Source organism: Condylura cristata, unplaced genomic scaffold, assembly GCF_000260355.1.
Source record: "Condylura cristata isolate star-nosed mole 26May11 unplaced genomic scaffold, ConCri1.0 scaffold00009, whole genome shotgun sequence".
Classification (NCBI taxonomy): Eukaryota; Metazoa; Chordata; class Mammalia; order Eulipotyphla; family Talpidae; genus Condylura; species Condylura cristata.
In genome coordinates, this window is record NW_004567110.1 from 13,980,267 (window position 1) to 14,005,299 (window position 25,033).

The following is a 25,033-nucleotide window of genomic DNA, read 5'->3' on the forward strand; positions in this document are numbered from 1 at the left end:
ATATTAAGATTCAACTCTGCTTGGATAACAGCATCCTGTAAAACCTTATGCATAGACAAACAGGAGCCATCCTTTTAAAAGTAGGACATTGGTATAAAGAGGTTCGTGTCTACTCAAGTCATTTGGCTGGCAAGTGAATGAGAGATAGTTCTTTTAGAAGTTCTGATTCCCACATCAGTGTTCTTCCCACGGAGCCACAAAAACGCTCCAGGAGATAAACAAAGTTCAAAACATAAAACATTCTCCTTATATCAAAAGTTGGCTCCTTATAATGCAGAGATATAACTCATCATTTTTCTTCTTAAAAGTTACACGAACATCTCTGGAATTTTAATATGTATAGTTCAGTTATAATGACCTGCTTGAAAGTGCGTCTGTGTGTTAGTCAAGAAGTATGTTGAATCGCTTTTTAAAGTGTTGAGCAAAGATAATGAAGTGCCATAAGGTGCTTCAATTTGCAGTAACGATTCTACTATGCTCAGAGTTGCTCATAAATGTGTAAACAAATATTTTTTCTTAGTGTACTTTTGAGTTTTGTTAAAGTTACACATGTTATGTTTTTTTAGTATTAATACTTCCTGTATCTGAGGTATTCTCATCCATCCCCTGGGTAAGCCACTCTTGATGAGATGTCCTGGAAGGTGTGTTCAGATATGATAACCTGATGATTTGTCACTTTCTTCTAAGAAAGCAAGGGGTATTTTCAGAGTTCAACTATTTCTCATTTGATTTTAGGAATGTTATTTTTACTGTAAGAAAACCAAAAACAGCCTATATTTTAAAACACAAAACCAAGGTAGACCAGAAAACCCCTTTTCTATCGATATATAAACACACACCTGTGTATCTACCAAACATATTTATTATAGATATAAAGATGATACTAACTGAAATATTTTTAAAATCAGTAATGCTATATATAATGAGAAAACACCTTGCATTTGAAGTCTAATCAGAATGGTTCAATTTAGCAGAATACTGTGTGCTAGAACACAGTTGAAGTTTGTTTTACTTGCCTAACAAAAAACACAAATTTTCCAGGGTGATTCTCAGAGGCTGTTAATTAACATGACCAAGAACTGGGCCAGTAGCTTCAGGAAGTGGTTACTGCTCCTGGTTTCATAGTGTAATGGTGAATGTTCAGAAATATGCTTGCTTTGATCATTGGCACAATCTTTTCTTTGACCGTCTCTGCTTTCTCTGTGACCCCCTCATTCGGCTGCTCTTTCAGGACTAGAGGCAGAGCTTTGGCTGGCTAGTTACTACCTTCAGTTGTCCCTCTGAAAAGCAGGGAAGTTTCCCTTCTACCTCCAATCTTCTTAATAACCTCAGGCTAAATCTTCTAAAGTCAGACTAAAGTATGGCTGGTCAGTGAAAACTTAGCTTTTCTCTAACATTTAAAGAAGGAAGTTCATGCAGCATAATCACTGGATGAAACTCATGTTGACTAAAGCCTATTCCTTCTGCTGCTCCTCTAACCTGCAATCTGAAGGGCTCACCTTTGACGTCTTGGGAATGTTGAGGTCTCTTGCAAATGGCCTTGTATCTGAGCGGCCGACTTGAACGCTAGCTGAATGTGTTCAGTGACCTTGAAATGGGAACCCCTCTTTTTCTACTTGCTTCTTTTCTCATGGAGAATTGCCTAAAACTAGAAGCACTAAAGAAAAAGACCAAACCAGAGTCTGGGGCTGTCTTTCAATTGCTCTGCCAGAGAGAGGGATGAGATGAAAGAGAAGGTACCTTGCCAGTTGCTTGCTCTGGAAGAATGAGATCGCATGGCAGATGGCCTTTTTTTTTTAGTACACTAACATTGTTCCTCCTGACCCTTTTTGCATCTGAATGATTCTTGGAACGGTCCTACTGAGAGGAGTCAGCTAGGTAGAGAGCGGGGGCTTGCTGCTTTAATTCACCTTTGCACCATCAGTAAATCAGGGGCCTGTTTTTCTCCAGCATTTGGAAGTCCCATGAGGTTATCTTCTTACTCAGTCTATATGTCAGCTTTTACTCTCTAGATTTTTAAAACAAGATGCATAGTACTGCCACTCACACCCCTAGTCCCAAGGAAAGTTTCTGATGGAAAGAGTTAACGTAGGCTATTTCTCAATATGTATACCAAGATGCAGAGATCTTGATGACGTTTACAAGAGAGTTTTTACAACTTTACAAGAGAGTTTTAAAAAAGAGAGCTCTACATATGATCATCGTTTTGCCTAGTGTTCTTCTGAACTGGACACCTAAATTGTCAGTGAAATTTCTCTCACCTGATGAAAGTTCTGATTTATGAAAAAACATTCATGACCAAGGATAATTGCTTACTATTTATATTTCATTCCCTCCTTGGCTACTCCCAACCCCCCGCCCCCATCCCCATCTCGCCAATGAAGGCGACATTGCTTTGATATAGTTAGTGATGTGAACAGATAATCAACGGTTCCTAAATTGGAACCACCACTGTGAATTCCAGAGTCGCCTGGAATTGTCCAACTGACTAGAATCCTATTTGGTTTTCACTAAGGAGTTTGTAACTGGAAAGCTTTGTATCATTTAGGACCAGTCTTCCCTAACACAGGAGTCTTGGAATGCAGAACTCCATGTCACCTTCAGATGCTCCACAAATAGCTTCCTTGGCCAAAAGGAACCCACGTGATTACTTCTTTAAATTATATTCTTGTTCTCAGCGAAGAAGCTGAGACAGCAGTATCATGATTGAGTCAGGAGTCTTTTGTCTTTGTAGTTCCCTGAAGCACCCCTCATGCCAGTTTTTTTCTCACTGAAGGACCCTTAGTTTTTCTAACTAAGACTCCACTGACCCCGTTGGTCAAGTGTGAGCTTTATTATCTGACCCAGAGGGACAGACGACTTCTGAGTCCAGACATCTCTATCCGCCAGTACAGGAGAGTAGTTATGGCTCACCTCTTCCTCCGGCTAAGAGACCTAAGAGGAAGGTTACCCCTAAGAGGAGACAGGAAAGACCCATTGCTCCTCCAAAGAAAAGAAGAAGAAAAATACATAGGATGGATCATAATGCTGCGGAAACTCGTCAGGACAAAGTAAGTTTATTCATTGTTCCAAAGCTTTGTGGTGGGCAGGTCTGAGTGGAAGGCTTCCTTCAGGATCTTGGTTTCAAAGTCAGCTGACTACACTTTAGAAAAACTCGAGTGAACAATTGCTGGCTTTAAATCCAGAAGAATCTGACACTTTGGAAGTTGTCAACAAGATAGGAACAAGAACTCTTTCTGCATATTTTAGTTAGGTGCGCTATAACGATTGTTAACATGTAGACTTGAGTAAGCATTGCACAGGCTGTTGTTTTTACTTGCATTTCTTCACTGAATGACTTTGTAGCCTTGGTTCTTGAGAACAAGTTTGTGGAGTAGACATTGTCTATAGACAATGTAGACTATAACTCCATAGAAAATTGCCTTAGGTAAGTGATCTGAAATCAGAAAATTCAGAAAGGTCTTAGATTGTAGACAAGGAAGCAGCTGACACAGCAAAAGAAAGCAATGGGCAGATAAAGTTTGTGTCTTCTCAGAGTTACTGGTAAAGTCTACTCTATCTCACTCTGAAAACAGCCTATCAGTAGTTACTTTTCTCAAAATCTTTAAATACATCCAAGGTACTCGCTTATTAAAAATGATCTGAAATAATCACCAAAGAGAAGGTTTGGGATTCTGGGTCAGTTGTCTTGTTGAGTAAATGAAAGTAAGTCATTAGCAAGGTTTGGACATGTGTTGCACATCTTGTGTGTCTGTGCAGACAAAGGAGAGCATGGTTTTCTCAGAAGCAACTCTTAGTTTCACCTTTCTTAGTTTCTTTAGAGTGTGCTACTCATGATTCACTCCTTAAGGCAGAATTTGAAATACTTAATCATGTAATGAAGAAAATCAAGTTTACATCTGATTTTACTGATGGTATAGAAGGGAAAAGATCTTGAGTCATCTGAGAAGATGCTAACAGGCAGCAATATGTGGCTTCGTAAAACATGTTGCTCAGATCCCTTTTGTCATCTTGGGTGTATATGTGTGATTGTAGCTAAGTGTAAAGTTCATGTTAAGTGTTATCAAGTATTTGTGGGATTAGATATTTCTTGCAAAACTTTCCACAGCATCATTAGAGCTGAGAGGGAAATGGAGGGTTATCAATGTGGCAGTAGCCTGCTGTTAGAAACATCGTCCATTTCAAGCATGAAAATGAGAAGTGGACTCTCTCTCTTAGGCTTAAGCTGAGATGTTCTTCAGCTTTCATTTTATTTTGCTTACATAAGTCTTCTAGAATAAGCTCAATTGTTTCTTCTGTTTAAATTAGTGTCTTTGTATTCTTTTACTCAATCAACTTGAAAGAACTAAGAAGTGATAGTTTATTTCCTTGAAGAATTTCTTCTCAGGAATCTGTTTTCTTAGAAATTGGAACATTAGATGGATCCCATTGCATTAATGATGTTCTCATTTAGTATCCAGTATTTACCACTTAACCTCAGTACTGTTTTTCACTTATTTAGCTTCTGTCTTCTTGCCATGGGTCAAAGTCCAATGTGTTCTTGTTAAAAACTTGGGGAGCAATAGATCTAAACTCTCCATCTGACTTTCTGCTTATTCTCAAAATTCTTGGGTTTAAAGAACATTTTTACGTTTTAGAAAGATCCTTCTATCTCTTATAAACAGAAATGCTTCTAATATTTCTGAAATTTTTAAATCAAGGAGTCTCAAAAGGGATTGGATAATGCTCCTGAAAGAATACAAATCAGAGAGCTTAGACTGACTTGTAAAAATGGCAGGCCAATATCTCCAGGCAAAGCTCTGCCTCTGGACCTGAAGTTTTCTTTCCAGAATATTCTGGGGTGGAAGATCTATGAGAAGCTGAAAGGAAAAACACCTGCAGGGACTCATTTGTTTCTTTTTCCAGATGACAAATCCTCTGAGGGAAATTGACAAAACAGTGGGACAATTAATGGATGGACTGAAGCAACTAAATCTGCATCGCTGTGTGAATGTCATCTTTGTTGGCGACCATGGTAAAGATTTGTTTATTCCTGCTAGCAGGATAGATACATAGATGTTGTCTCTGATGACATTGAGGGAGGGGGCTCTAGGTTATGTTCTTCATCTTCTTCCTGGTTTCTCCAGGATGAAGAACAAAATCAAGCTATAACTTGAGATGACCAAAACCAAGGGCTTCCTTTACCTTCTTTATTTTTTTGCAGGAAAAAGTCCTTTCTACAAAAATCTGTCTCATTAAAGTGGTGCAGACAGTTCACTAGTGGTATTAATAGCTATCAGGTGGTAACCCCCCACTCCTAGCCATGTCCCTCAAAGAGTCCACAAAGTGGGACAGGACTAAAAAGTAAATCTAAATGCAGTAAAGAAGCAGAGAGGATTCTCATGAGGTCGCAAATAAGTTAAATGATTTCTCTGCCTTTCCTGAGGGAATTCAAGATCACAAGCCCTCCTTCCTATCTGAGTCTTCTCTTGCCTCAGCAGAGGAGACTGCTAAAGAGAAAGGAGCAGTATAGGAAAGAGTTTTCCTAAATCACTTTATAAAGGAGAAAGATTTTTTTGGGGTGATCAAGTGTGTCACAAACATTATATGATGATAGATCTGGGAGTGTGTGTGTGTGTGTGTGTATGTGTGTGTGTGTGTGTGCGTGCATGCACTTACAGAATCCTCATAATTCATACAAATGGAGTTCTATAGACAGTGTCTCCTGCATTCCATCACATTGAAATAGTGATCCTGGAATTATACTTTACAAAATCATTGTTCCCATCTAGGGTGAGAGTAGTTGGGAAGAAGGAAATTGGTCGAGTCTATTACTTCCTACTCAAAGCTCTGATTGGGGCCTAAACTGTTCCTTCCAGAATGTTCTAGAAGAGCGAAGGAAAATTAACAAACAAACATGGGACTCACTTACTTTTTTTCTGGGACTGAGTGTGACCCTCTGCAAAATCATGATCTGTGAGTCTGACTTGGAGAATGGCAGATGGGGTGGAAGGAATTTGCAACTTGTGACACAATTGATTCCGTTTAAATCGCTCAGGTGTCAAGAGCATCTGATGCTATGATGGAGTCAGATACTTAAGGAGTAGATTGGCCCTAATGAAATGCATGCTGAGAGATCTTTGATAGAACAGAATTTTATCTTGCCAGCATGTGAACTTCTGCGGAAGCAACTATCTCTGTCTTAGTCTAGTGTTTTAGAGCCTTGGGTCTGAAGTGAGAGTCAGTTTCAATGAAGTTCAAATTGAATTGTGCAACTTAAGAGCATGTGCGGCACTGTATGTTCTCTGACCTCTTGAAATCTCAACCTCCTCATTTCTAGAATGAGAATTGGAACACTATCCACCAGAAGCTGGTCTGGAGGGGCAGTCTAATGATACATGAAGAGCACTTTCTATCTGATGTTGGAAAGCAAGACACATGTGTTACCATGTGTGCACAATGACCTCCTAGAAATAGGACAGCTTCTGATCCCCTTCCAGTCTCCTATTTATATGTTTTTTTTTTTAACCCTTGTAGCTAAAACAATAAATAGTTATAGGGAGTTAGTAGCTATTATCTTTATTATTATGTTTTATTATTTTTGTTTTCTTCCTAAGAGTTTAGGCTGTAGAAGATGAAAAGTACAAGACTTGCACCATGTTGAGATAATGTCTTTTTAAAAAGGGAATGATCTGGAATTCTAGAAGCTGATAACTAGAAATGTTCATGATCTGGGCTACCCTGGATGATATTTCTTTATTCTAAAGCTTTAGGGCATCCTTTACAGAATCATGTATTTTTCCTTCTTAAATAATTTTCAGATATCAGATCATGCAAAGCAATGATTAAGACTTTCCAGATCCATGTCATCTCAAAAATTCCCAAATGCAAGTCTGTACAAGCCTCCATCATCTGTGATTCTAAGATTTGAGGTTTTTTTCTTTTTACATTGATCAAGAGCTTTCCCTTGATGGGTGGCAGGAAACAAATATTTGTTGGTTTAAAAAAATGCCTACCTAGACTTTCTTTGTGTTCTAGTGGTTGCTGGTTTTCAGTTTTGACTGATCACATTGTTTACACACTTGCTTTCAGTGTTTTTTTGTTTTTCCATTTGGGTGGTCATTGGAGCTGACATTTTTCTTTCATATTTCTTGTTGCCAGTATTGTTTTGTCAGTAACACCCAAGGCCAACAGTGGAGACAGAGTAAGGACTGGTGATAATGTGCCCAGGGTAGCAGCTATATTAGAGCATGCAAACCAGAAAATGACATTTTGTAGAAGAAACACAGAACTATAAAATCCAGCTATCTGCACCACCCCTAGCTGAAAAAGTTTGAAGCAATCAAGTATTTTTCTCTTAGAGAATAGATCTTTTCATTACAACTTTGTAAATAGATATTTTTAAGACTGTGGTTACTTCCTTTGTCTTGCTGGGTTTTGCTGAATGACTTAAAATTATATTTGAGATGATGTACTTTGAACTTCCCAGTGCTGCAAAATGATGTGATTAATTCAAAGTCCAATACAAATCAAAGATTGTATAAAGAAGCATTAAAAAATTGAAGTCAAGTTATGAACTCTCAAGAAGGAGGAATCCTTGCCTTAACGCGTTCCAAACAAATTGAGGAAACACTTGAATGTTATCTTTTGGGTGTATATCAAGATGTTAATTTTAAGATTGCCTGACTGTACGGTTTTACTCACCACAGGAATGGAAGATGTCACCTGTGATAGAACTGAGTTCTTAAGCAATTACCTGACTAATGTGGATGACATTACTTTAGTACCTGGAACTCTAGGAAGAATTCGATCCAAATTTAGCAATAATGCAAAATGTAAGTTGATCCTTAAACTACCTAATTGTTGAAAATGGTAATATAAGGTGTACTCCAAAGCTAGAATACTTGGTTTAAAACTCTCGCTACTGAACATTTGAGCTGAATCATCTTGAGTAAGTTAACTGAATGCTCAGCCTCAGTTTTTTCAACCGATAAATAAGCCTGTTAGTAAAAGTAACTGCTTCATAGAGTTGTGAAAACTAAGTTGTCTATCACTTAGAGTGGTTCCTGGCAGATGGTAGCATTATATAAATATTTGCTTTTGTTTTTATTATGTGGAAAATATACTTCATCTGAGATGTGTGCATAGCTGGGAACGTCTGTTGACAAGAGAAGAGGGTCAGACTTGCTCTCTGGCTGAAGGCAGGATTCATATCAGTCCTGTCAGAACCACACTCAGACCCTGAAGTTTCTTGAGAAGCCAGTTGAAGGAAACACTTCACCTTTCTAACAGTGACTGGCAGAACCCAAGAGGAAAATCTGCTAAGCCCTTGGCCTGGGGCAGCTCTTTGGAAAGCTTAGAAATCAAACAAACAGGAATAATCTTATCACTTAGGTTTTACGCATTCAAGTTACCACACGTTGTCACTGACAAGAGCTCTTACTTGTGGGCTAAGGTGTATTAGCCCACCTAGATATGAGCTCATAGATTTATTGATGATATTGTTGCATTGGTGGGGAAGGAGAAATCCGTTAGCATTTCTAGCTGTGGGAATAAGAGACCATTGGCACCAAGTGTAGCACTTTGGAAAATTAAGTTTTTCCCAACTACTTCCCTGAGTCAACGCCAGTGGGAACTGTTCCAAGGTCAGTTCCAGGCAACGTTGTAAAATAAACAGGACATTGGTGTCCCTGTCCTCCCTTCTCCTCTGCCCCCTTGGAATAGGAAAGCCCTGGTCAGCGAGAGACGTCTCTGTGCTGGTCACTAGGGCACTCTTGATTTAGCATGCACATTTTTGGATTTATGCAAGAAAGGTTTTCCTTGCTTTGAAAGGTATTTCAGGCATCAGTAAATGCAATGGAGAAGTTGCTTTGTTGGGGGCGGAGATGAACTTTCTTGGGGCTGAGATGATAACTGCCAATCTTGGAATGTTTTGTACTTTACAAAACACTTTCATATGTGTAATTTCATTGTTGGAGTGGGGTGGTAAAGAGTTTAGTGGATGCCTGGTTCAAAACCCAGCTCTTCCAGATGCTCATCCTGTGACCTTGGGGGTTACTTTAACACTGTGCCCCAGTGTCATCATCTAAGAAGTAAAGGAGATTGGGAAGATTTGATGAGAGATTCTCTACCTGTCGCTTAGATTGGACCTCAGCACGTCACCAAAGCTACGTGAAAGTTAGCTATGATGTCTTTGTCACATCACTGTTTCAGTTGCATATAAACAGTCTGCTTTAATCCTTCCATCAGTGTGATAAGTATCACCATTCCCTTTTAGAGGCAATAGACTTCCAGCCTCATTGGCGCAGCCTGGTCATTTCCTAGTAGTTCCCTGGGATTTATCTGCACAGCAGAGTACCCTCTACTGGTTATTGTTTCATAATCAAAGACCATGAGCTTGCTCTGGCTCTTATGAGATTCAAACGTGGCTGGCTCAGCTAGATTGTGAGGGTCTGGTGTGCAAACCTCCACCTTCTAAAGTGCCAATGGCTTGGTGAGGATTCTGACAGTGCCTGCCTCCCCGAGCTGTTGTGGATGACCAGAGGCCTAGTTCCTGGGAAGCTCTTACCTAGAGAGGGCACAGGATAAGAACCCATGATTACCTCTTTGCCTCCATTTTCTCCCCAATTCCCAGTCCTTAACTTGAAGCAGTTGGTAAAGCTCAGAGGTCTGACTTGTTCTCTGTGACACTCATGCATCAACAATGTAGCTGAAAAATTCCTAACTCCCCTCCCCTTTTCCATTAAAAGATAGAATAAAATTTAGCTCCTGTTCCAATAAAAGATAGAACTAAAATTTAGCTCCAATTTAAGTAGATTAGAATCCACATGCTAGCTTAGCTTTGCACAGCTTTAGAACTAAGATGATGAAAATTGACTTTGAAGTATGTGCCCTTCATGAAGGCAAACTTATTCATGAATTTTCAACCAAACCTTGCACATGTATTCATTTATATGTATTAGAAGGGGTTGATTAGTGTCTACAGTGCACCAGGCCCAGAGCTACCTCAGAACTACACCGACATTACCTCCTCCACTGACATCAGTAAGATGGAAGAACATCATCCTGAACGCAGGATCTGCTCTGAACCCTGCTCTTCTTTTCCGCTGATTTTATAATGACATACTAAACCAAATTTTGGAAAACAAAACAAAATCCAACCAACCTACAATCTCCCCTTTCTCTCCACAGCCTCTAAAAGGAAACCTTTAGATAATGCAATCAGTTTATGTTTAACCATCATTTACATCATTTAGCTTTCAGCTGGGTCAGGGTATGACTAAATATTCTTTGTTTGCTGATAGTGAAAATGAAGTGCATATTTGAGTGACTATATGAGTATGTGTCTGTGGCTGGAGAAAGACCCTTGCCTATGTAATTAGCTCCAGGATATTCCCACGCAAACAAAACTCCCTTTAGAAAACATAACTTGATGGATTCGAAGATTCTTTCTAAAGTGGATGATAACTGTTTCTTCAGATAAATAGGAAGTTACATGAAAAGCCCTAAATGCCCAGTGATTAGTTTCTTTGTTAAATTGCAAGTAAACTAAATCTAAGCTCCAAAGGGACAATTTGGGGAAATTTAAACGCTAGGTTAACCGAACATGTCGTGGTATGCTGGAAGGATGTTCCCTTCCAGAAAGAGATCTGGACCTGCAAGGGAAATTTATTACAGGAATTGTTCCACTAATTTAGTTTCCTTTTACTTACTGAAATATTAAATACCCGCTTGCCATTTGATAGCCCTCTGGGGTGGAGGAGAGGGAAATTGAATCTTTTAATGCAAAAAATAAAAGTCTTTTCTTTGCAATTATTGTTATCTCTTTTGAACTCTTTTCTCCTCTCTTTGAACAGATGACCCTAAAGTCATTATTGCTAATCTCACAGTAAGTATCACAAGCCATCAAGTCTTGCCTCTGGGGCAGCCTCCTCCTCTTACCTCCTATGTTCACCTCCCCTGTGGGGCCAAGGAACGTTTTCCTCCCTGCCATCCTGTGTATTTGTTTCCCTAAGAGCTTTCAAAACTTCTGGCCTGTGGACAGCTGCGGGCTCCCTAATGGTCTTGGCAATGATACAGACTAAGAATATTTGATCTTTATTAGAACTGAGAAGCATTCATTCATGATTAAACAAATCCTTATTCTCTCTCAACCAGCTCTACCCACCACCCTGTTCCATCCCTTATCCCATCTAGGATAGAGAGGGGAAGCACATGAGATTGTAGTCACATAGCTGAGCCTGCTTCCCTCCCCATCCCATCTCCATGGACTTCAAGAAACCGGGAAGGGCCTCAGAGACTGAGTTGCTGATGGGCTCATGCATCAGGAATGTATCTTTGAAATTCCCAACTCCATCTCCAAAGTCATCTAATCTTTGAACCCATTTGTATTCAACTTGTGTTATTCAAAAAAACACAGGAGGAACACATTGGATTTCTTCACCAAGCCAACTCTGTCAGCTTTCTAGAGAGGAAATATCTGAGACTTTTTCTAGAAAATACTCCACCTAAAACCCAACTTCCATTTATGTTTCAGTGTAAAAAGCCTGATCAGCACTTTAAACCTTACATGAAACAGCACCTTCCCAAACGTTTGCACTATGCCAACAATAGAAGAATTGAGGACATTCACCTCCTGGTGGATCGCAGATGGCATGTTGCAAGGTAACCTGAGAGTTGACCATCCTTGCTTGTCATTTTCACATTCATTTTTTGACAGCTGGGGTGCTGAAAGGTTATTATCGATTGTAAAAAAGAAGTCTAGTTGGAAAGCTCACTGTTTCCAAAAGTTTTATGTGCTAGATACAGTCAGTTCTGTCTCTACGGGATGGTGCTCAACATTCCAGTGTCTCTTTGGCTCTAGCAGTGTGTCTCTGTGTGTCTCTCTTCTTTTTCATTTTTTAAATTTACATTTTATTATCAATTCTCACTATTTGATTAAACAGAAAATTGCCCTGCCTCTCTGGAATGATCTGGACTCAGTTGATGAGTCTTAACCTGTAATGACATTTATAGATGAATGCAGAAAAATGTTGTTCATCTTAATATCTCTATTGCTGTGGGTGAGTTTTGTATTGCTTTAAGTATTTCAGGTGTTTGCTTTCTCTTGAACCCCAAAGTTTCTCGGATATTGAATAGACTATTCCTTTTTCTTGAATCTGGAGTGCAATGTGTCTGAAAACTCTAACCACCTTTAAGGAGATAAATCATTAAAAGTAATCTGTTTTTTACATGAAGCTGGGAGCAGTCTTTCCCACTCTCTGTGGCTTCAGCTTTTCCTGAAGTAATTTGTTATGAGTCAGTCTGTAGCAATCACTGGGCGAGTAGAGCGTGTACTCAAAGGTGCTCTAGTAACTTAGCAAGGGACAAACGGAAAGGAGAAGATGTTGGTCCTCTATGAACTTCTAGCCATTTGGAACACCTGGTGCCAGCTGTGTAACAAATACACCAATCCCTTCCTGAGAATGTCAGGAACTACATAGAAATAAAAATACAGGATCATAGAGATAGTGGTGTGAAGACTAGACATTATTGACATCACTTAGGACAGACATGGAGTATTCAGAGGTTACAAAGATGTGACCAAAATGGCTTATGTTCTCTGCTGGAACTTTTGAGTGTGGGTGGCTTGAAAGAAAGAGCAAATTTGGCGCAGTTGGTAGGTTTATAGGTTTATCTGATAAGGGAATGATGACAGTCGCTGAGCAAATTAGCATAGACCAAAACAGGCCTTTTTATCTAGCTATATAGCTTTAAAATTGAACTCTTGCATTATTGAATATATATCATCCCAAACTGAATGCACTTTTTCTAAGGTTGGGCACCAAAATAGTTAATATCTTTGTTTCTCCCAAGTACATTACTTTGGTTTGATATGTTCTGTAGGACTTAAAAGTATTGTATTAATAAGCATGAGCTGTGTGTTTTTTTGTTTTTTTTTTTTTTTTGTAAAAGTGTAGCGTGAGTCTTAAGTCAAAACTATCTTCCTGTCACAATCAGAAATGTCAAATGACTCTGATGCCTTGAGAGGAGTGCTTCTGTTTCTAAGTAGAGATATTGTTCAAGTGTATGGAGTTTTAATTAGATGCAGTAGATAAGCCATTATTACATATATCAAGTTTACCAGTCAGTTATACTCACTAGTTTTTTATATGGGTGGGTAAATTTGTATGCAGCCATTTTTATAGAACACTGATCTCTATTCACTTGCTAAACATCACATCTTTGAATAGTACCTACCAGGTGTTAGATATTTGACTCAGTGATGGATAAATGGGTATGAGCCAGACAAATGTGGTCCCAGAGTAAAGAATCTTATGGCCTCAGAGCTAGTGAAGCACAAAGACAGAACATTAACGTGACAGGTGCTTTTCTTGGTGCAAGCACACGGTGTAGGGAGGGTTCCTTGTCTTCTATCCAGAGGTCTGTATTTATCCTAGGCTGGTTTTCTCAGTCAATGCACTTGGAGGAAATAAAAGAAAGTATTATTTTTTCCTCACCATGGGAATGGTACAATTAAAATAGAGACCAGGGCTCTCCCTGGTGGCTCAACGGGTTAAAGCACTATATTATGAAACTCTCCAAAGCCATTGCAGCACGAGTTCAATCTCCAGCTAGGGAGCTGACCCACATAGCTGGGCAGACCTCTCCTGCCTTGTCCACTGCTCCCCTCAGCAGTGTGTTTCAGTAGATCTGCCTGTTCTGTTCCCCACTCTGTCTCTGGTGAATGAATCCTCTCACCCACCATGCCTCTGGCCTCTACCCAGTTCTGTAAGCATAAATAAATAAAATCTTTAAAAAAAAATAGAGACCAACTGGTTTGTAAACTTGCCTTCTTAGAGATTCCTTGTGCGATGAAATCATTACTTTTTATCAGTGATTTCACTGGAAGCTCTTACTGACTCTGCAATTGTCCTGATGTAGGAAACCTTTGGATGTTTATAAGAAGCCATCGGGAAAATGTTTTTTCCAGGGTGACCATGGATTTGATAACAAGGTGAACAGCATGCAGGTATGATCACAAGCTGGGAAATGAAAATGGGTTCTGGCAATTCTTGGAAAGGATGGAGGTGGGTGGTGTGGGTGAAGCCATCAGTGTTTACTACAGAGGGTTTCTGTTGGAAACCAGTCTTATCTAAATTGCTTTTCTTGTTTTCTTGTCTTTTGGAAGACGGTTTTTGTAGGTTATGGCCCGACATTTAAGTACAAGACTAAAGTGCCTCCATTTGAAAACATTGAACTTTACAATGTTATGTGTGGTAAGTTACTTACTTAGTCAAAACCAATGGTACAATCTTGGGTTAACATGAACTTCTTCATGTTAACGAGGGGGCTTTTTCCCCTGGGACCACCTCATCTCCCCACAAAACTGTTGTAGCTTGCCCATTGGTTCAAAGGACAGAATACCATCCCCTTCTAAGACTTCTTTGTCTTCCTTCACCAGTTGACTAATGGGGAGTTTTTCTAGTGTTGCTGTTGGCAGCCACTGGCTGATCCAACATAGCGTTACAGTGTGACACCACCAGTCAGAGGCCTGGTGAAGCAAGAGTTCCACACAGCGCTTTCTCCCACCTCCATCTCTCGTGTTGCAGCCCAGTGAAAAGGTTGCCAGCTTGCGTCCTGGCCAGCTATTTATGTGCTCCTAATTATTTTTCTTCCTTGAGCTTCCAGTTGCTGAATGAGGACAGCTTTTCCTATTTAGTAAGGGAGTGCCAGTCTGGTGGTTAGAAGGGGAGTCTGAAAGTCGGGTCTCCTGGGTTCTTTTCCCATCTTGGCTGATAGCTCTCCCCTGTCCTGCCTCAGAGCTTAGGCAAATCACTGTACGCCTGGTTGGCAACCGTTCACTTGCTATGAAATCAGCCTGTTCATTTCACAGCGGCACTTCAAGGCACAGAGCCAAAACCTCCTCTTGTCCCCATACTTCTGTGGAGTGCATTAGAGGGCAGATTTAAGGTTATTTGTTGATGCTAAGTTTCATTTCAAAAGTGGGGATTAAACTGTCTCGTAGAAAGGCAGAAAGAGGGTGGTACTCACAATCCCTGAGTTGTACCTATCATAGACACACATGGTAGCTAAGTCAGGCCCTAATGCTTTGCTCTTTCTTTCCAAAAATGTCTCTCCCTCTATGGTCAAGCCATCTTTAAATGTCCATGGTTGAAATGTCAGAAAGCTGTGGCAAGAGATGGGCAGGTTAGAATCATCCAGGAAGGCGGAAGGGATCACCCATCATCTAAATTTGGCTTTATCCAAATTTACTTGGCTTTATCCAATTCTGACATGTGTTCAATTTCAGACTCAAAAAGGACATGGACTCTTCCTCTTATCAAAAAATGTTTACCAACCACCTGGCTCCTTTTTTACTTCAGATCTCCTGGGATTGAAGCCAGCTCCTAATAACGGGACCCACGGAAGTTTGAATCATCTCCTGCGTACTAACACCTTCAGACCTATCATGCCTGAAGAGGTTACCAGACCCAACTATCCAGGGATCATGTACCTTCAATCTGACTTTGACTTGGGTTGCACCTGTGATGATAAGGTAGAGCCAAAGGTAGAAATAATCTTTATGTTTATCATGGAGGAGCTTGTTGGGTGTAGAGCTGTGCGGCCCAGTAGGACTTTGTGTTATGATGTCTCTGTGCTGTCCAAAGTGGTAGGCACTGTCAGTGTGACTTTTGAGTGCCTGGGATTAAATTTGTTAATTTTGTTTACTTACATGCATTGGAATGTGGCTACGGCTTTGGACCAACAGGTATAGAAAACAAAGAGCGAAGAGCAAATTCACAATGCCGTTCTATATTGCACGCAGTTCTCAACCAAAGACTTCCTCTTTCCTGTTCAACCTGGATCATGTGTCTTTTACTCATGGTCCCATGGGGAAATAAATGGCCCATGCAACAGCGATTCTGTAAAAAGTTGAAAGGGATTGTTTCTGTCTTGTTTAGGAAGGACTATTTACAAGTCAGTGAGGAGTGATGACTCGCTTAGGGTTCGGCTCCAGAGTCTGAATACTAAAGGGAGAAAGAAGTTACCAGAACAGGGAGAGGAGAATTATATAGGAGGGGCTGTGGAATTTTGTTGTTGGGTGCAACTAATACTCTTGGAAGGGAGAAAGTGGGGTGGGGTGGGAGGCGAGTAAATAACCTGTTTTTCTCTGTCTTCTAATCTCGTGCTGGTGCCTCAGATTAGTGGTGCCCAAGAGCCAACCTCAGGGTGAGCTTGCTCTTTGTTACCAGGTCTGTCTCCAAGGCACAGAGCAGGGAAGGAAAGGGTGGACCGCTGGATGGGGGTGGTGGCAGTGGTGGTGCAATTAGAGAGTGCCCAGCACTTTGTATTTGGACAGTTTTAAATACCAAATAACCTGAAAGTATTAAGCAATAATTTGTGTATGGAAATTTATATTGCTCAAAGATCTTTTCAGTTGCCAGTCAGTGCTTCTGATACAGGATATAAGCAATGTTGGCACACTGAGTTGATACGATTCCAACACGAAGCTAAGAAATTTGTTATTTTTTGCAGGTGTGTTTTTATTGTGGTATATGCATGGTCTTTCTCTTAGACCTTGGAAGTGGAATATAGTTCTCCTACTGCATAGACCCTTCTAACATTTGCTACTTTCTGGATTCCTAGGGGTATAGGAGCCATAATTTGGGAGGTTCACCACAGGAGGAATTCAGTTTGCTCGTCTTTCCCACTTACCTCCCCTCTTTTTTTTTACCTTCTACTTTTGCTTCTGACAAGAGCCAGTGAGACTAATTACTATAAGGCAGGTAATTCTTACACATCAGCTTTGAGCTGTCTTAGTCAACAGGTGTGACCTTTGAGGTAGATCCCACATATATTTAGATAAATTTTTCAATTGTATCTCATTTTCAGAATTACCTTTCTTGGATATGCTGTCATCAACCATTTCACGGCTTTCTTCATTTTGTCTATTTAAAAGGCTACCTTCCTTTTCTTAAAAAAAAAAAATCCAAACATACTATAAAGATACAGAAGTTAATAAAATAAGCACTTCAATGCAAACATCATGAGAAAGAAAACAGTCCAGATTCAAGGGATGCTTCAAGGGCCCTCCAATCCCTTACCCCACTTTCTTCCTCCCACAGAGGTCATTAGTACCCTCAGCTTAGTATGAATAATTGCCATACATGTCTCTAGACTTTTACTCTATACAAATTAATTATCTCTTATATAACATATTAAGGAAGCATAACATATTAAGTATCATTCCCTAAAATAATTATAGTGTTATGTATTCTGCATTTTTATGTAGATACTATTATACTATATGTATCATACAATTCTGTTTTCCCATATGTTTTTGAGTTGTATGCCTATGAATACATGAAGTTTTAACTCATTTCATTATTTACTGTGATAGTTAATATTTAATTGTATAAATGTACCATAATGATTCAATTAATTTTCCTATTTGAGAACATTTGATAATTTAAACTAGTTAGCTCCTGCAAACAATGCTGCTATAGACATCATTGCTTATATTTTCTTATATCATGTGCTAGAGTGTCTCAATATATATAGTAAAGGGAGAGGATTGCTGACAATTATTTTCAGAATTGCTGGGTCATTATTTTTCATATTTGGAAAGAGCAATTTCATAAGTTGGTTGCATAACCTAAGGATCCATCCCAAATATTGAGGCAGTGTTCAGATTAATTTTCATAGATGTGCCCATATAATCATCATTACTAATAAGGGGGGGTTAGTAATGTGATAATCCACAGATTTGAAAACAGGAAACCAAGTCAAGGAGAGGTTAAGGGGGGTTGTGTATGGACATAGAACTACTAGGTAGTGGCACCTGGGATGTCAGTTTGAAATAAAATAATAATTCCTTCATGGAGCTCATGATATTGATGGAATTCAGGTTCTTATGTGGTACTTACCAGCCTACTAAGTGGAGAGCAAGGTGCAGGGAAGAAAGAATATTTCTGATTTGTTTTCTTTCTCTTCTACTTTTCTGGCTCCACATATGAAGAACAAGTTGGATGAACTCAACAAACGTCTTCCTACAAAAGGGTCTACAGAAGGTAAGGAGTTGATGGGAAAAGCAGTCAGATAATTTTTGTGTTCTAGTGTTGAAAAATTGAAGAGATTTCTTATTTCCTATTGTAACCCAAATTTGGATTGCAGAATAATTTTAATATCCATCTGGCTGTGAACATGTACTCTGTGGGTATACATTCTTCATTCCTTGAATACAAGATGCCTGGAATTTTTGTGACCCAGAAAATCTTTCTGGCTCATTAGTTTTCTTCCTCCCTTCAATGTGCTCTATATTGCAGACATACCATTGTGTATCTGAAGGTCAGAAGTAAAGTGTCTGATGGAGTCTTCTAGAAAGTGAATGAAAGTCACCAGTATGAATAATAGTAGTCTATACCTATACAGAAACTCATCTACTTAGAGGATTAAGGTTTGGGTTGTGGTGGGGAGAGATACATAGTAAGAGCTAAGTCATATCTTAAGTCATAACTTGTTCTTCAAATAAGGGTCATCTTGAAGCCAGCACATTTACTGAATAATAATACAAGCGTTAGTAACTTTTGCAAGCTTATGATGAAAAAAGAGAGAATCTCAGTAACTTGTACCAAGAACATTGCATTTGTTACTCCCATTTCGTAGATTATTCTAGGCAAAATGTGGAGCTCCTTCAGGTGTACTATTTATTCTAGAATTCAGGTGGAAGGAGCAGTCTTTAGCTAGACATACCCTCCTTGTGGCAGAGGGAGGAGAGAAGCGACAGAACCATGCGATGGGTCTCAGTGCTTCTGCTTTTCCAAGATGTTTACAGGTGACTGATGAGGGCCGAACACAGAAAGCCAGCAGTGGAGAGAAGTACACTCTTCCCACAGGGTCACTGTCTTGCAAGTCATGTGGCAATATGTGGTATAAAACCCTGTGTAAAAGGGCAGTAAGTCACTAGGTAGGGAAATAATGCAATCTATCATGCAGGCTCTGTCTTTGGAAATTCCAGAAAATCAGAAGAACATGAAAAGACAGGGAAAGGGTTAGTTCAGGCCGATGGCAGTACCTTTGAAACAACAAGGGCCCACTAAAAGTGAATTAAACCTCAAATAGAACTCAAGCATAGCAGCCCCTAAGTCATGCAGTAAAGATGCACATGGTCAACTTCTGAGAGCATTACTTTTGAGGTATCTTTCATATGGTTCTGTTTATCATATGTGCTGTTTCCAATCTGATTAAATAAAGTTTAAGGAAACCAGTAGATTTTATTTATTTGAGTTCTTTTCCCTTTCTATAAAGATCTTCATCTTGCTCCTTTTCTCTTTCTGCATCATCACCCACCCTCCTCTCTTTGATGATAGAATACACACTCTCATTAGCATATGTAGGATGAACACAGCGTCAAAGATAGAACTTAGTAGGTAGAAATTCTTTACAAGCTCTAAAAGCAATGTGAAATGTTTGAGACTAACCTCTCACGGACTGTAGTGTCATTAGCGTAAAAAAATTGGAAGATTGGTAGAGACAGGGTGCAGAGTGTCATGATAGACATTTTGTGAAAACTCAGTCATGAAGATAGAGGCTACTGCCAGATGCTTCTCTACAAGGTTGTAAACCTACTTTAGCTCAATAAACATAATGGGGGGTGGGGGGAGACAATCACTGGTGGAATAGCTACTTGTGCTCACTTTGAATGGATTCCTTGTTTTTACTGATGCGGTCTTCTAGAAAGGGAATGAAAGTCACCATTATAAAGAACAATAGTCTGCGTCTATACAGGAACTCCTCTACCTAGAGTAGCGAGTCATATCTCGCTCTTCAAAAAAGGATCATCGGGCCCTCCCTGGTGGCGCAGCGGGTTAAGGCACAGCACGAGGAAGCTCTCCTAAGCCACTGTAGCATGAGTTCGATCCCTGGCCAGGGAGCTGACCCACATGGCCGTGGCACACCTCTCCTGCCCCGCCCGCTGCTCCCCTCAGCAGTGTACTTCGTCCATCTGCCTGTTCTGCTCCCCACTCTGTCCCTGGTGAAGCATCTCACCGCCCCTGAGCCTCTGGCCTGTACCCCAGTTCTGATATGCATAAATAAATACTTCTTAAAAAGAAAAAAAATAAAAAAAAAGGATCATCACAAACCCTAACTCATTCTCCTTTGATTTTGCTGAATAATAATACAAGCATTAGTAACTTTGCTAGCTTATGATAAAAAAAAAAGAGAATCTCAAGCTTTGGCTCTTTGTGACACTAACACATTAAGATCTGGGGGGAAAGGTCCTGTGTTTAGTTTTTGGTGGCAGTGTGCTCTTTCTCTGAGGCCTTTGGCTCTGTCCGCTGTATTACAGATGATTTCAACAAAGCTGATCTCACAACACATCACCTTGGTTGGTCATAACTAGTGGGACAGCCTTTGATGATCCAGGAAATTTGCAATTTATTATGTAAATATAAGCAATTATTTATCATTGTCTCATGTGTACTGCATTTCCTTCTTTAGATTTTGGAATATGTGTTTGCTTCGGTATCCCCTCTTCTGTCTGTGTTTTGGTCTTTTGTGTCCTATCTATCTCAGTCATTTCTTCAACTAGAAAGTGATACTTTCTTGGTCAGAGTTATTTTAGGTCTTCTGTTTCCAAGGACATAAATCCAGTCATCTACTTGAAATATGTCCTGTCTGTCACACTAGCGTGAAGCTCACAAATCCAGATTCATAAAGAATAATATATTTTGGTGAGTGATGGAAAGGAAGTACATTGGTCTATAATGGCAGAATATGGGTGAGTTGGGGTAGGCACAGTATGTATGATGGTAATACCTGATGGGGTACCCCAATTTTATATCAGTTTTTAAAAAGTTTTATAAATATAAATAAAAAACTTTCTTTAATGTAAAAAACCCAGACAGCCCTGAACCAGAATATTCATTGAGTGACTTACTATTCATATGCAGATTTTTTCAAAAAAAAAAGGACCAATATTTTCTATTAAGAAAAACAAAGCAATCATTTGTTTATTCAGCAAATATGTATCAAGTAAAATTATTTGATTTTCACTATTGGAAATAGAAATGGCTTGGTGAAACAGATAAAATTCCTGACCTCCTGATTTAGGCAGTGGATGAGTTACTACATTGTGCTTTAAGAGTTAAGGTAATTGAGAATGGGACTCTAATAGAGGCACAACTTTAATGCTGGAGGAGGCTGACATTACAGTAAATGGGAGTAGGCACTTTCAAGGCAATAGAGAAGATGCAGGAACAGGAAAGATTTAGGGTAGAGATTTTGTGGTAAAAATGTAAGAGCATATTTTGTGGGAGTAACTTAAAAAAAAAAACACAAAAAAGGGAGAGATTTTCATGTGGCTCTCTAGTCAGCCAGCTAATCTGTGGGAATATGAATCAGAAGTTGAGGAGGGAAAAGAAACAAACTCAGTCTGGATGACCAAATTTTGGAAGACAAAAAAGAATGAACACTGGGGAGTCCACACCACTTAAAAAGATTTGCCTCACAATGTTTTGCCAAATGTGGTCTCTGAAAGAGAACCTTGGCTTGTACCAAAAATGCCAGACTATTATAAACAGGGGGCTGGGGTGTGGCATGAAAGCTCTGTCTGGAATTTCATGGAGCGGGAACCCAGAGTGAGACTGGACAGGGTTATACTGGAGTTATATCAAGAAATCATGAAGAACACATTTCCAAAACAGAGGTTGCAGGTTCATCCTCAAAATGAGTGGTCTTGAAATGAAGAAGATATATGTCTAAAGACTGAACTTTAAATCTATGATTTGTTGGTATTCTGATAAACTTTAAAAGGAAAATAAAAATTTTTATTCTAAAATTTTAATCTGTGCTTCTTAAGGGGGGAAAAAAGCCATTTCATCTCTTTCTTAGATGAAACCATGACACTATAGGAAAACTTAAGTGGGTTTTTTGGCCAGATGGGGGCACTAGGTTGGATTTTAGGACACTTGAAATTGCTATATTTCTTTTCCTTGTACTTTTTAGTCCAAGTTAACAATCAAGAGAAAGATGGTGTATAACAATAATTTTGTGCCTCAGCTATATGCACCAGAATGCAGTTGAACACAACTTGGAAGCTATGATGTGTACATTTTTGAAGAAAATAGGTCTTGGAGAGCAGAGGAGAAGATGGAGATGGAGAAGCTTAGCTGGGAACTCTTTCAGGAGCAAGAATATCTTAAGATGACTCTTCCCCTCTGTTCCCTCTATTCGTTTTCTCCTCTTATTGCTTCCATAAGGGCTAAATTACATGTTCATATTATTTATCACAAAGTTTTGAATGTGAAAAGGAACACTGTTTCATTATTCCTGATCAACAGGCATTAACCAAGATATGGGGTCACCTTCATAGACCCTGCAGTGTCTGTATTGATGCCTCAGTACTGATGCTCCCTCAGCCCTGTCCACAACATTCATCATGTTCTGTGTTCTGTCACACTGTGAATCCCTATGATCTGGTGTGTACCATATTGTAGTTTAGTTATTTATGTTTCCCACTGAACCGTGAGCTTTTTGAGAATATAAGTTTTATCTTAATTTTGTTTGTGTAGTCTCTCTATTCTACAGTCCTTGGGTTGGCACATAAAAGTTGTGTTTAATGAGGGGCAATACACTAACTGAAAATTAAAAAGAGGTTAGGTGACAAGATTAGTGGAAAAGTTAAGGGAATCACATGAACATGAGGATAGAGTTGCCAGTGTGATCGTGAACAGTATTACAAACATATCAGCCTTTGTAAAAGGGACTGTTATCTTGAAGAACGCCAAGAAATAGGGAGGGGTGGAGGAAGAACTAGTTAGTGGAGTTTACACATTGTAGAATCCAAGACTATCCAATAGTCTAAGATATTGTTTGGTGGCCACTCTAACGAGTGTGTTGCGTGGAGTAGTGTGGTTATTATTGTATTGCCCGTTAATGGAATAGCTTGGATAATGCCAGGTTTACTTTTGTATTTGGAGGAATGTGTTTAGTAAACATTAAAACTTGAATGATACAAAGAGAATATTAGCTTCTCAAAGAATTTTGATGCTTCTGCTTCCAGCTGAAACCAGGAAATTCAGAGGCAGCAAAAATGAAAACAAGGAAAACGTTAATGGAAATTTTGAACCTAGAAAAGGTTTGGTTTGAGTTTTGAAGGAAAGTCTGACTTGGTTAACTGCACCCAAGTACTGCTGTTATGATTTGCTGGCTTTCTGTTTTTTCATAATAGTTCATCTATCTACATTATCACATTGTGTTCTAATTTTTCAAGGTAGGCCCCCAAATTTGGCAGCTTAACCAAAGTTTCTACATTTTTCATAATGCTGAAGAGGCCAAACTACCCAGAACAGGCTTGTGCTATGACAGTGTGGGCCTCTTTGCCTCAAATCAGCAGTTGTACTTGGGAGGGGCTTGCAAAGATTTCTACAGAGTTTTCTTTGTTACTTGCAAAAAATGGTAATATTTTAATTAAAGCAACATGTATACATAATTTAATAAGTGACTGCCAGAACTGATTTTCCATAATAGAAACACTAGTCAACATTTAAAAAAAAATTATCACTAAGGAAAATGTGAATTGTCTAAGCTGTGATGTCTGAACATTTCGATCTATGGGACCCCAGTTTCCAAGAATCTATGGAAGTTCTGACTTTAGCCTATCCACAATGGGCAAATAAAGCTCCAAGCTTCTGTTGAGGGTGGGGAGTGAAAGTTTAATCCTCAACCTCCTCTTCATAAAAGACTAAGGTTTCGTGTCTTTTTTTCCCCTTAAGAGGAGAACTTTATCTTGGGGGCCTAAATCTGCATTCTGGGGTCTTGATTGAGCTCCTTGATAGCTCATGAGCCCCCCTCTTCTGTATTTATTAGACCTTCTTGAATACCCACTTATTTTATCTATACATGTTCCTTTAAGTTCTTAACCAAAGAGTTTTTCTACATGTGATAAAACTGCTTAATTTCATCGCTCATCACTACTCACTTTTTATGCTGAGATAATGAATATATGAGTTTCAGTTTGCAAATAATGACCAAAGAGTACCTTCCTCTTAATTAAATCAATGATTAATTTGATGAACCTTTTCAAGGGTCAAATGAATTAATTCTACAAAATTCTAATTTTATGGGCTTCCCATTCATTGGAATCAATTTGCTACGTAACAAATCTTCTTTAAATGAAAAAAATTTACTTTCCAACTAAAGAAAACATTAAAATGAATTTGGCATTTACATGATAGTTTGATAACTTTAAGCCTTGACCCCCATTTAGGCAGTCAGATAAACCACAAAAGTGTTAGGAAAACTAACTTGATTAAATTAAGGGAAGGAGCTACATTGTTAATTGCAAGTAAGCAAAGTTTGGACACCTTGATTCTTTCCCAGTATTTTTTATATTTAATACAAAGTTTAATATTTGTTTAACCTATTTTATTTCTTCTTTCCTAGAGAGGCATCTCCTCTATGGACGACCTGCTGTGCTTTATCGGACTAGATATGATATATTATATCACACTGATTTTGAAAGTGGTTATAGCGAAGTATTCCTCATGGCCCTCTGGACATCATACACTGTTTCCAAACAGGTCATTGAGAAAATTAACTTGTGTTCTTCATGTAGTTACATTCTTTGCCTTAACATAACGATGGCTTACTTAATGGAATTTTGTCTTGGAAAAGAGTTCAATTTTTCCTGGTGAAGTTTTCATTTTTCCCATGTTGGACCTATTGTAAGATCTTTTGAATCAAACTTCATTCCACACTCCATTAACTTCTTGGTATTACATTAAATATTGAAGGGAGCTTGCTAATTCTTTTTGTTTCTGTTACTCTTCTTGTTTCATTCAGTAATTACAGAAGGCACCAAGATATACTTAAGTAATCTTTATTTTAAATTTGCATTTCTATGATTTTTTCTCTTTTATTTACTTTAAATTTGAATGTCCATGATCTCCCCCCCCCAAAAAAAAAAAAAAAAAACCAGCAGGAATATTCTGCCTTATATTTTGCTGGTTTAGTTTAGATTTTGTTAAGAGGGTTCTGTTCCTAAAGAAAACCAAGATATTTGAAAACT

General features: G+C 39.0%; 1 protein-coding gene across 5 annotated transcripts in view; it reads left to right on the top strand.

Moving 5' to 3' along the window:
- The window catches only part of ENPP2 (ectonucleotide pyrophosphatase/phosphodiesterase 2), a 102,577-nt gene that overhangs the window by 64,957 nt on the left and 12,587 nt on the right, over positions 1–25,033 (top strand). For 2 of the 5 annotated variants that reach the window (XM_012723075.1, XM_004679619.2), the window contains exons 12-21: positions 4,906–5,014; positions 7,689–7,814; positions 10,836–10,867; positions 11,516–11,643; positions 13,903–13,990; positions 14,150–14,237; positions 15,345–15,529; positions 17,981–18,032; positions 23,027–23,101; positions 24,409–24,545. In XM_012723075.1, coding sequence (XP_012578529.1) covers positions 4,906–5,014; positions 7,689–7,814; positions 10,836–10,867; positions 11,516–11,643; positions 13,903–13,990; positions 14,150–14,237; positions 15,345–15,529; positions 17,981–18,032; positions 23,027–23,101; positions 24,409–24,545 — 1,020 coding nt within the window. The remainder of the gene's footprint in view (positions 1–4,905; positions 5,015–7,688; positions 7,815–10,835; positions 10,868–11,515; positions 11,644–13,902; positions 13,991–14,149; positions 14,238–15,344; positions 15,530–17,980; positions 18,033–23,026; positions 23,102–24,408; positions 24,546–25,033) is intronic. The other 3 variants (XM_012723076.1, XM_004679620.2, XM_012723077.1) reach the window with 3 other exon arrangements.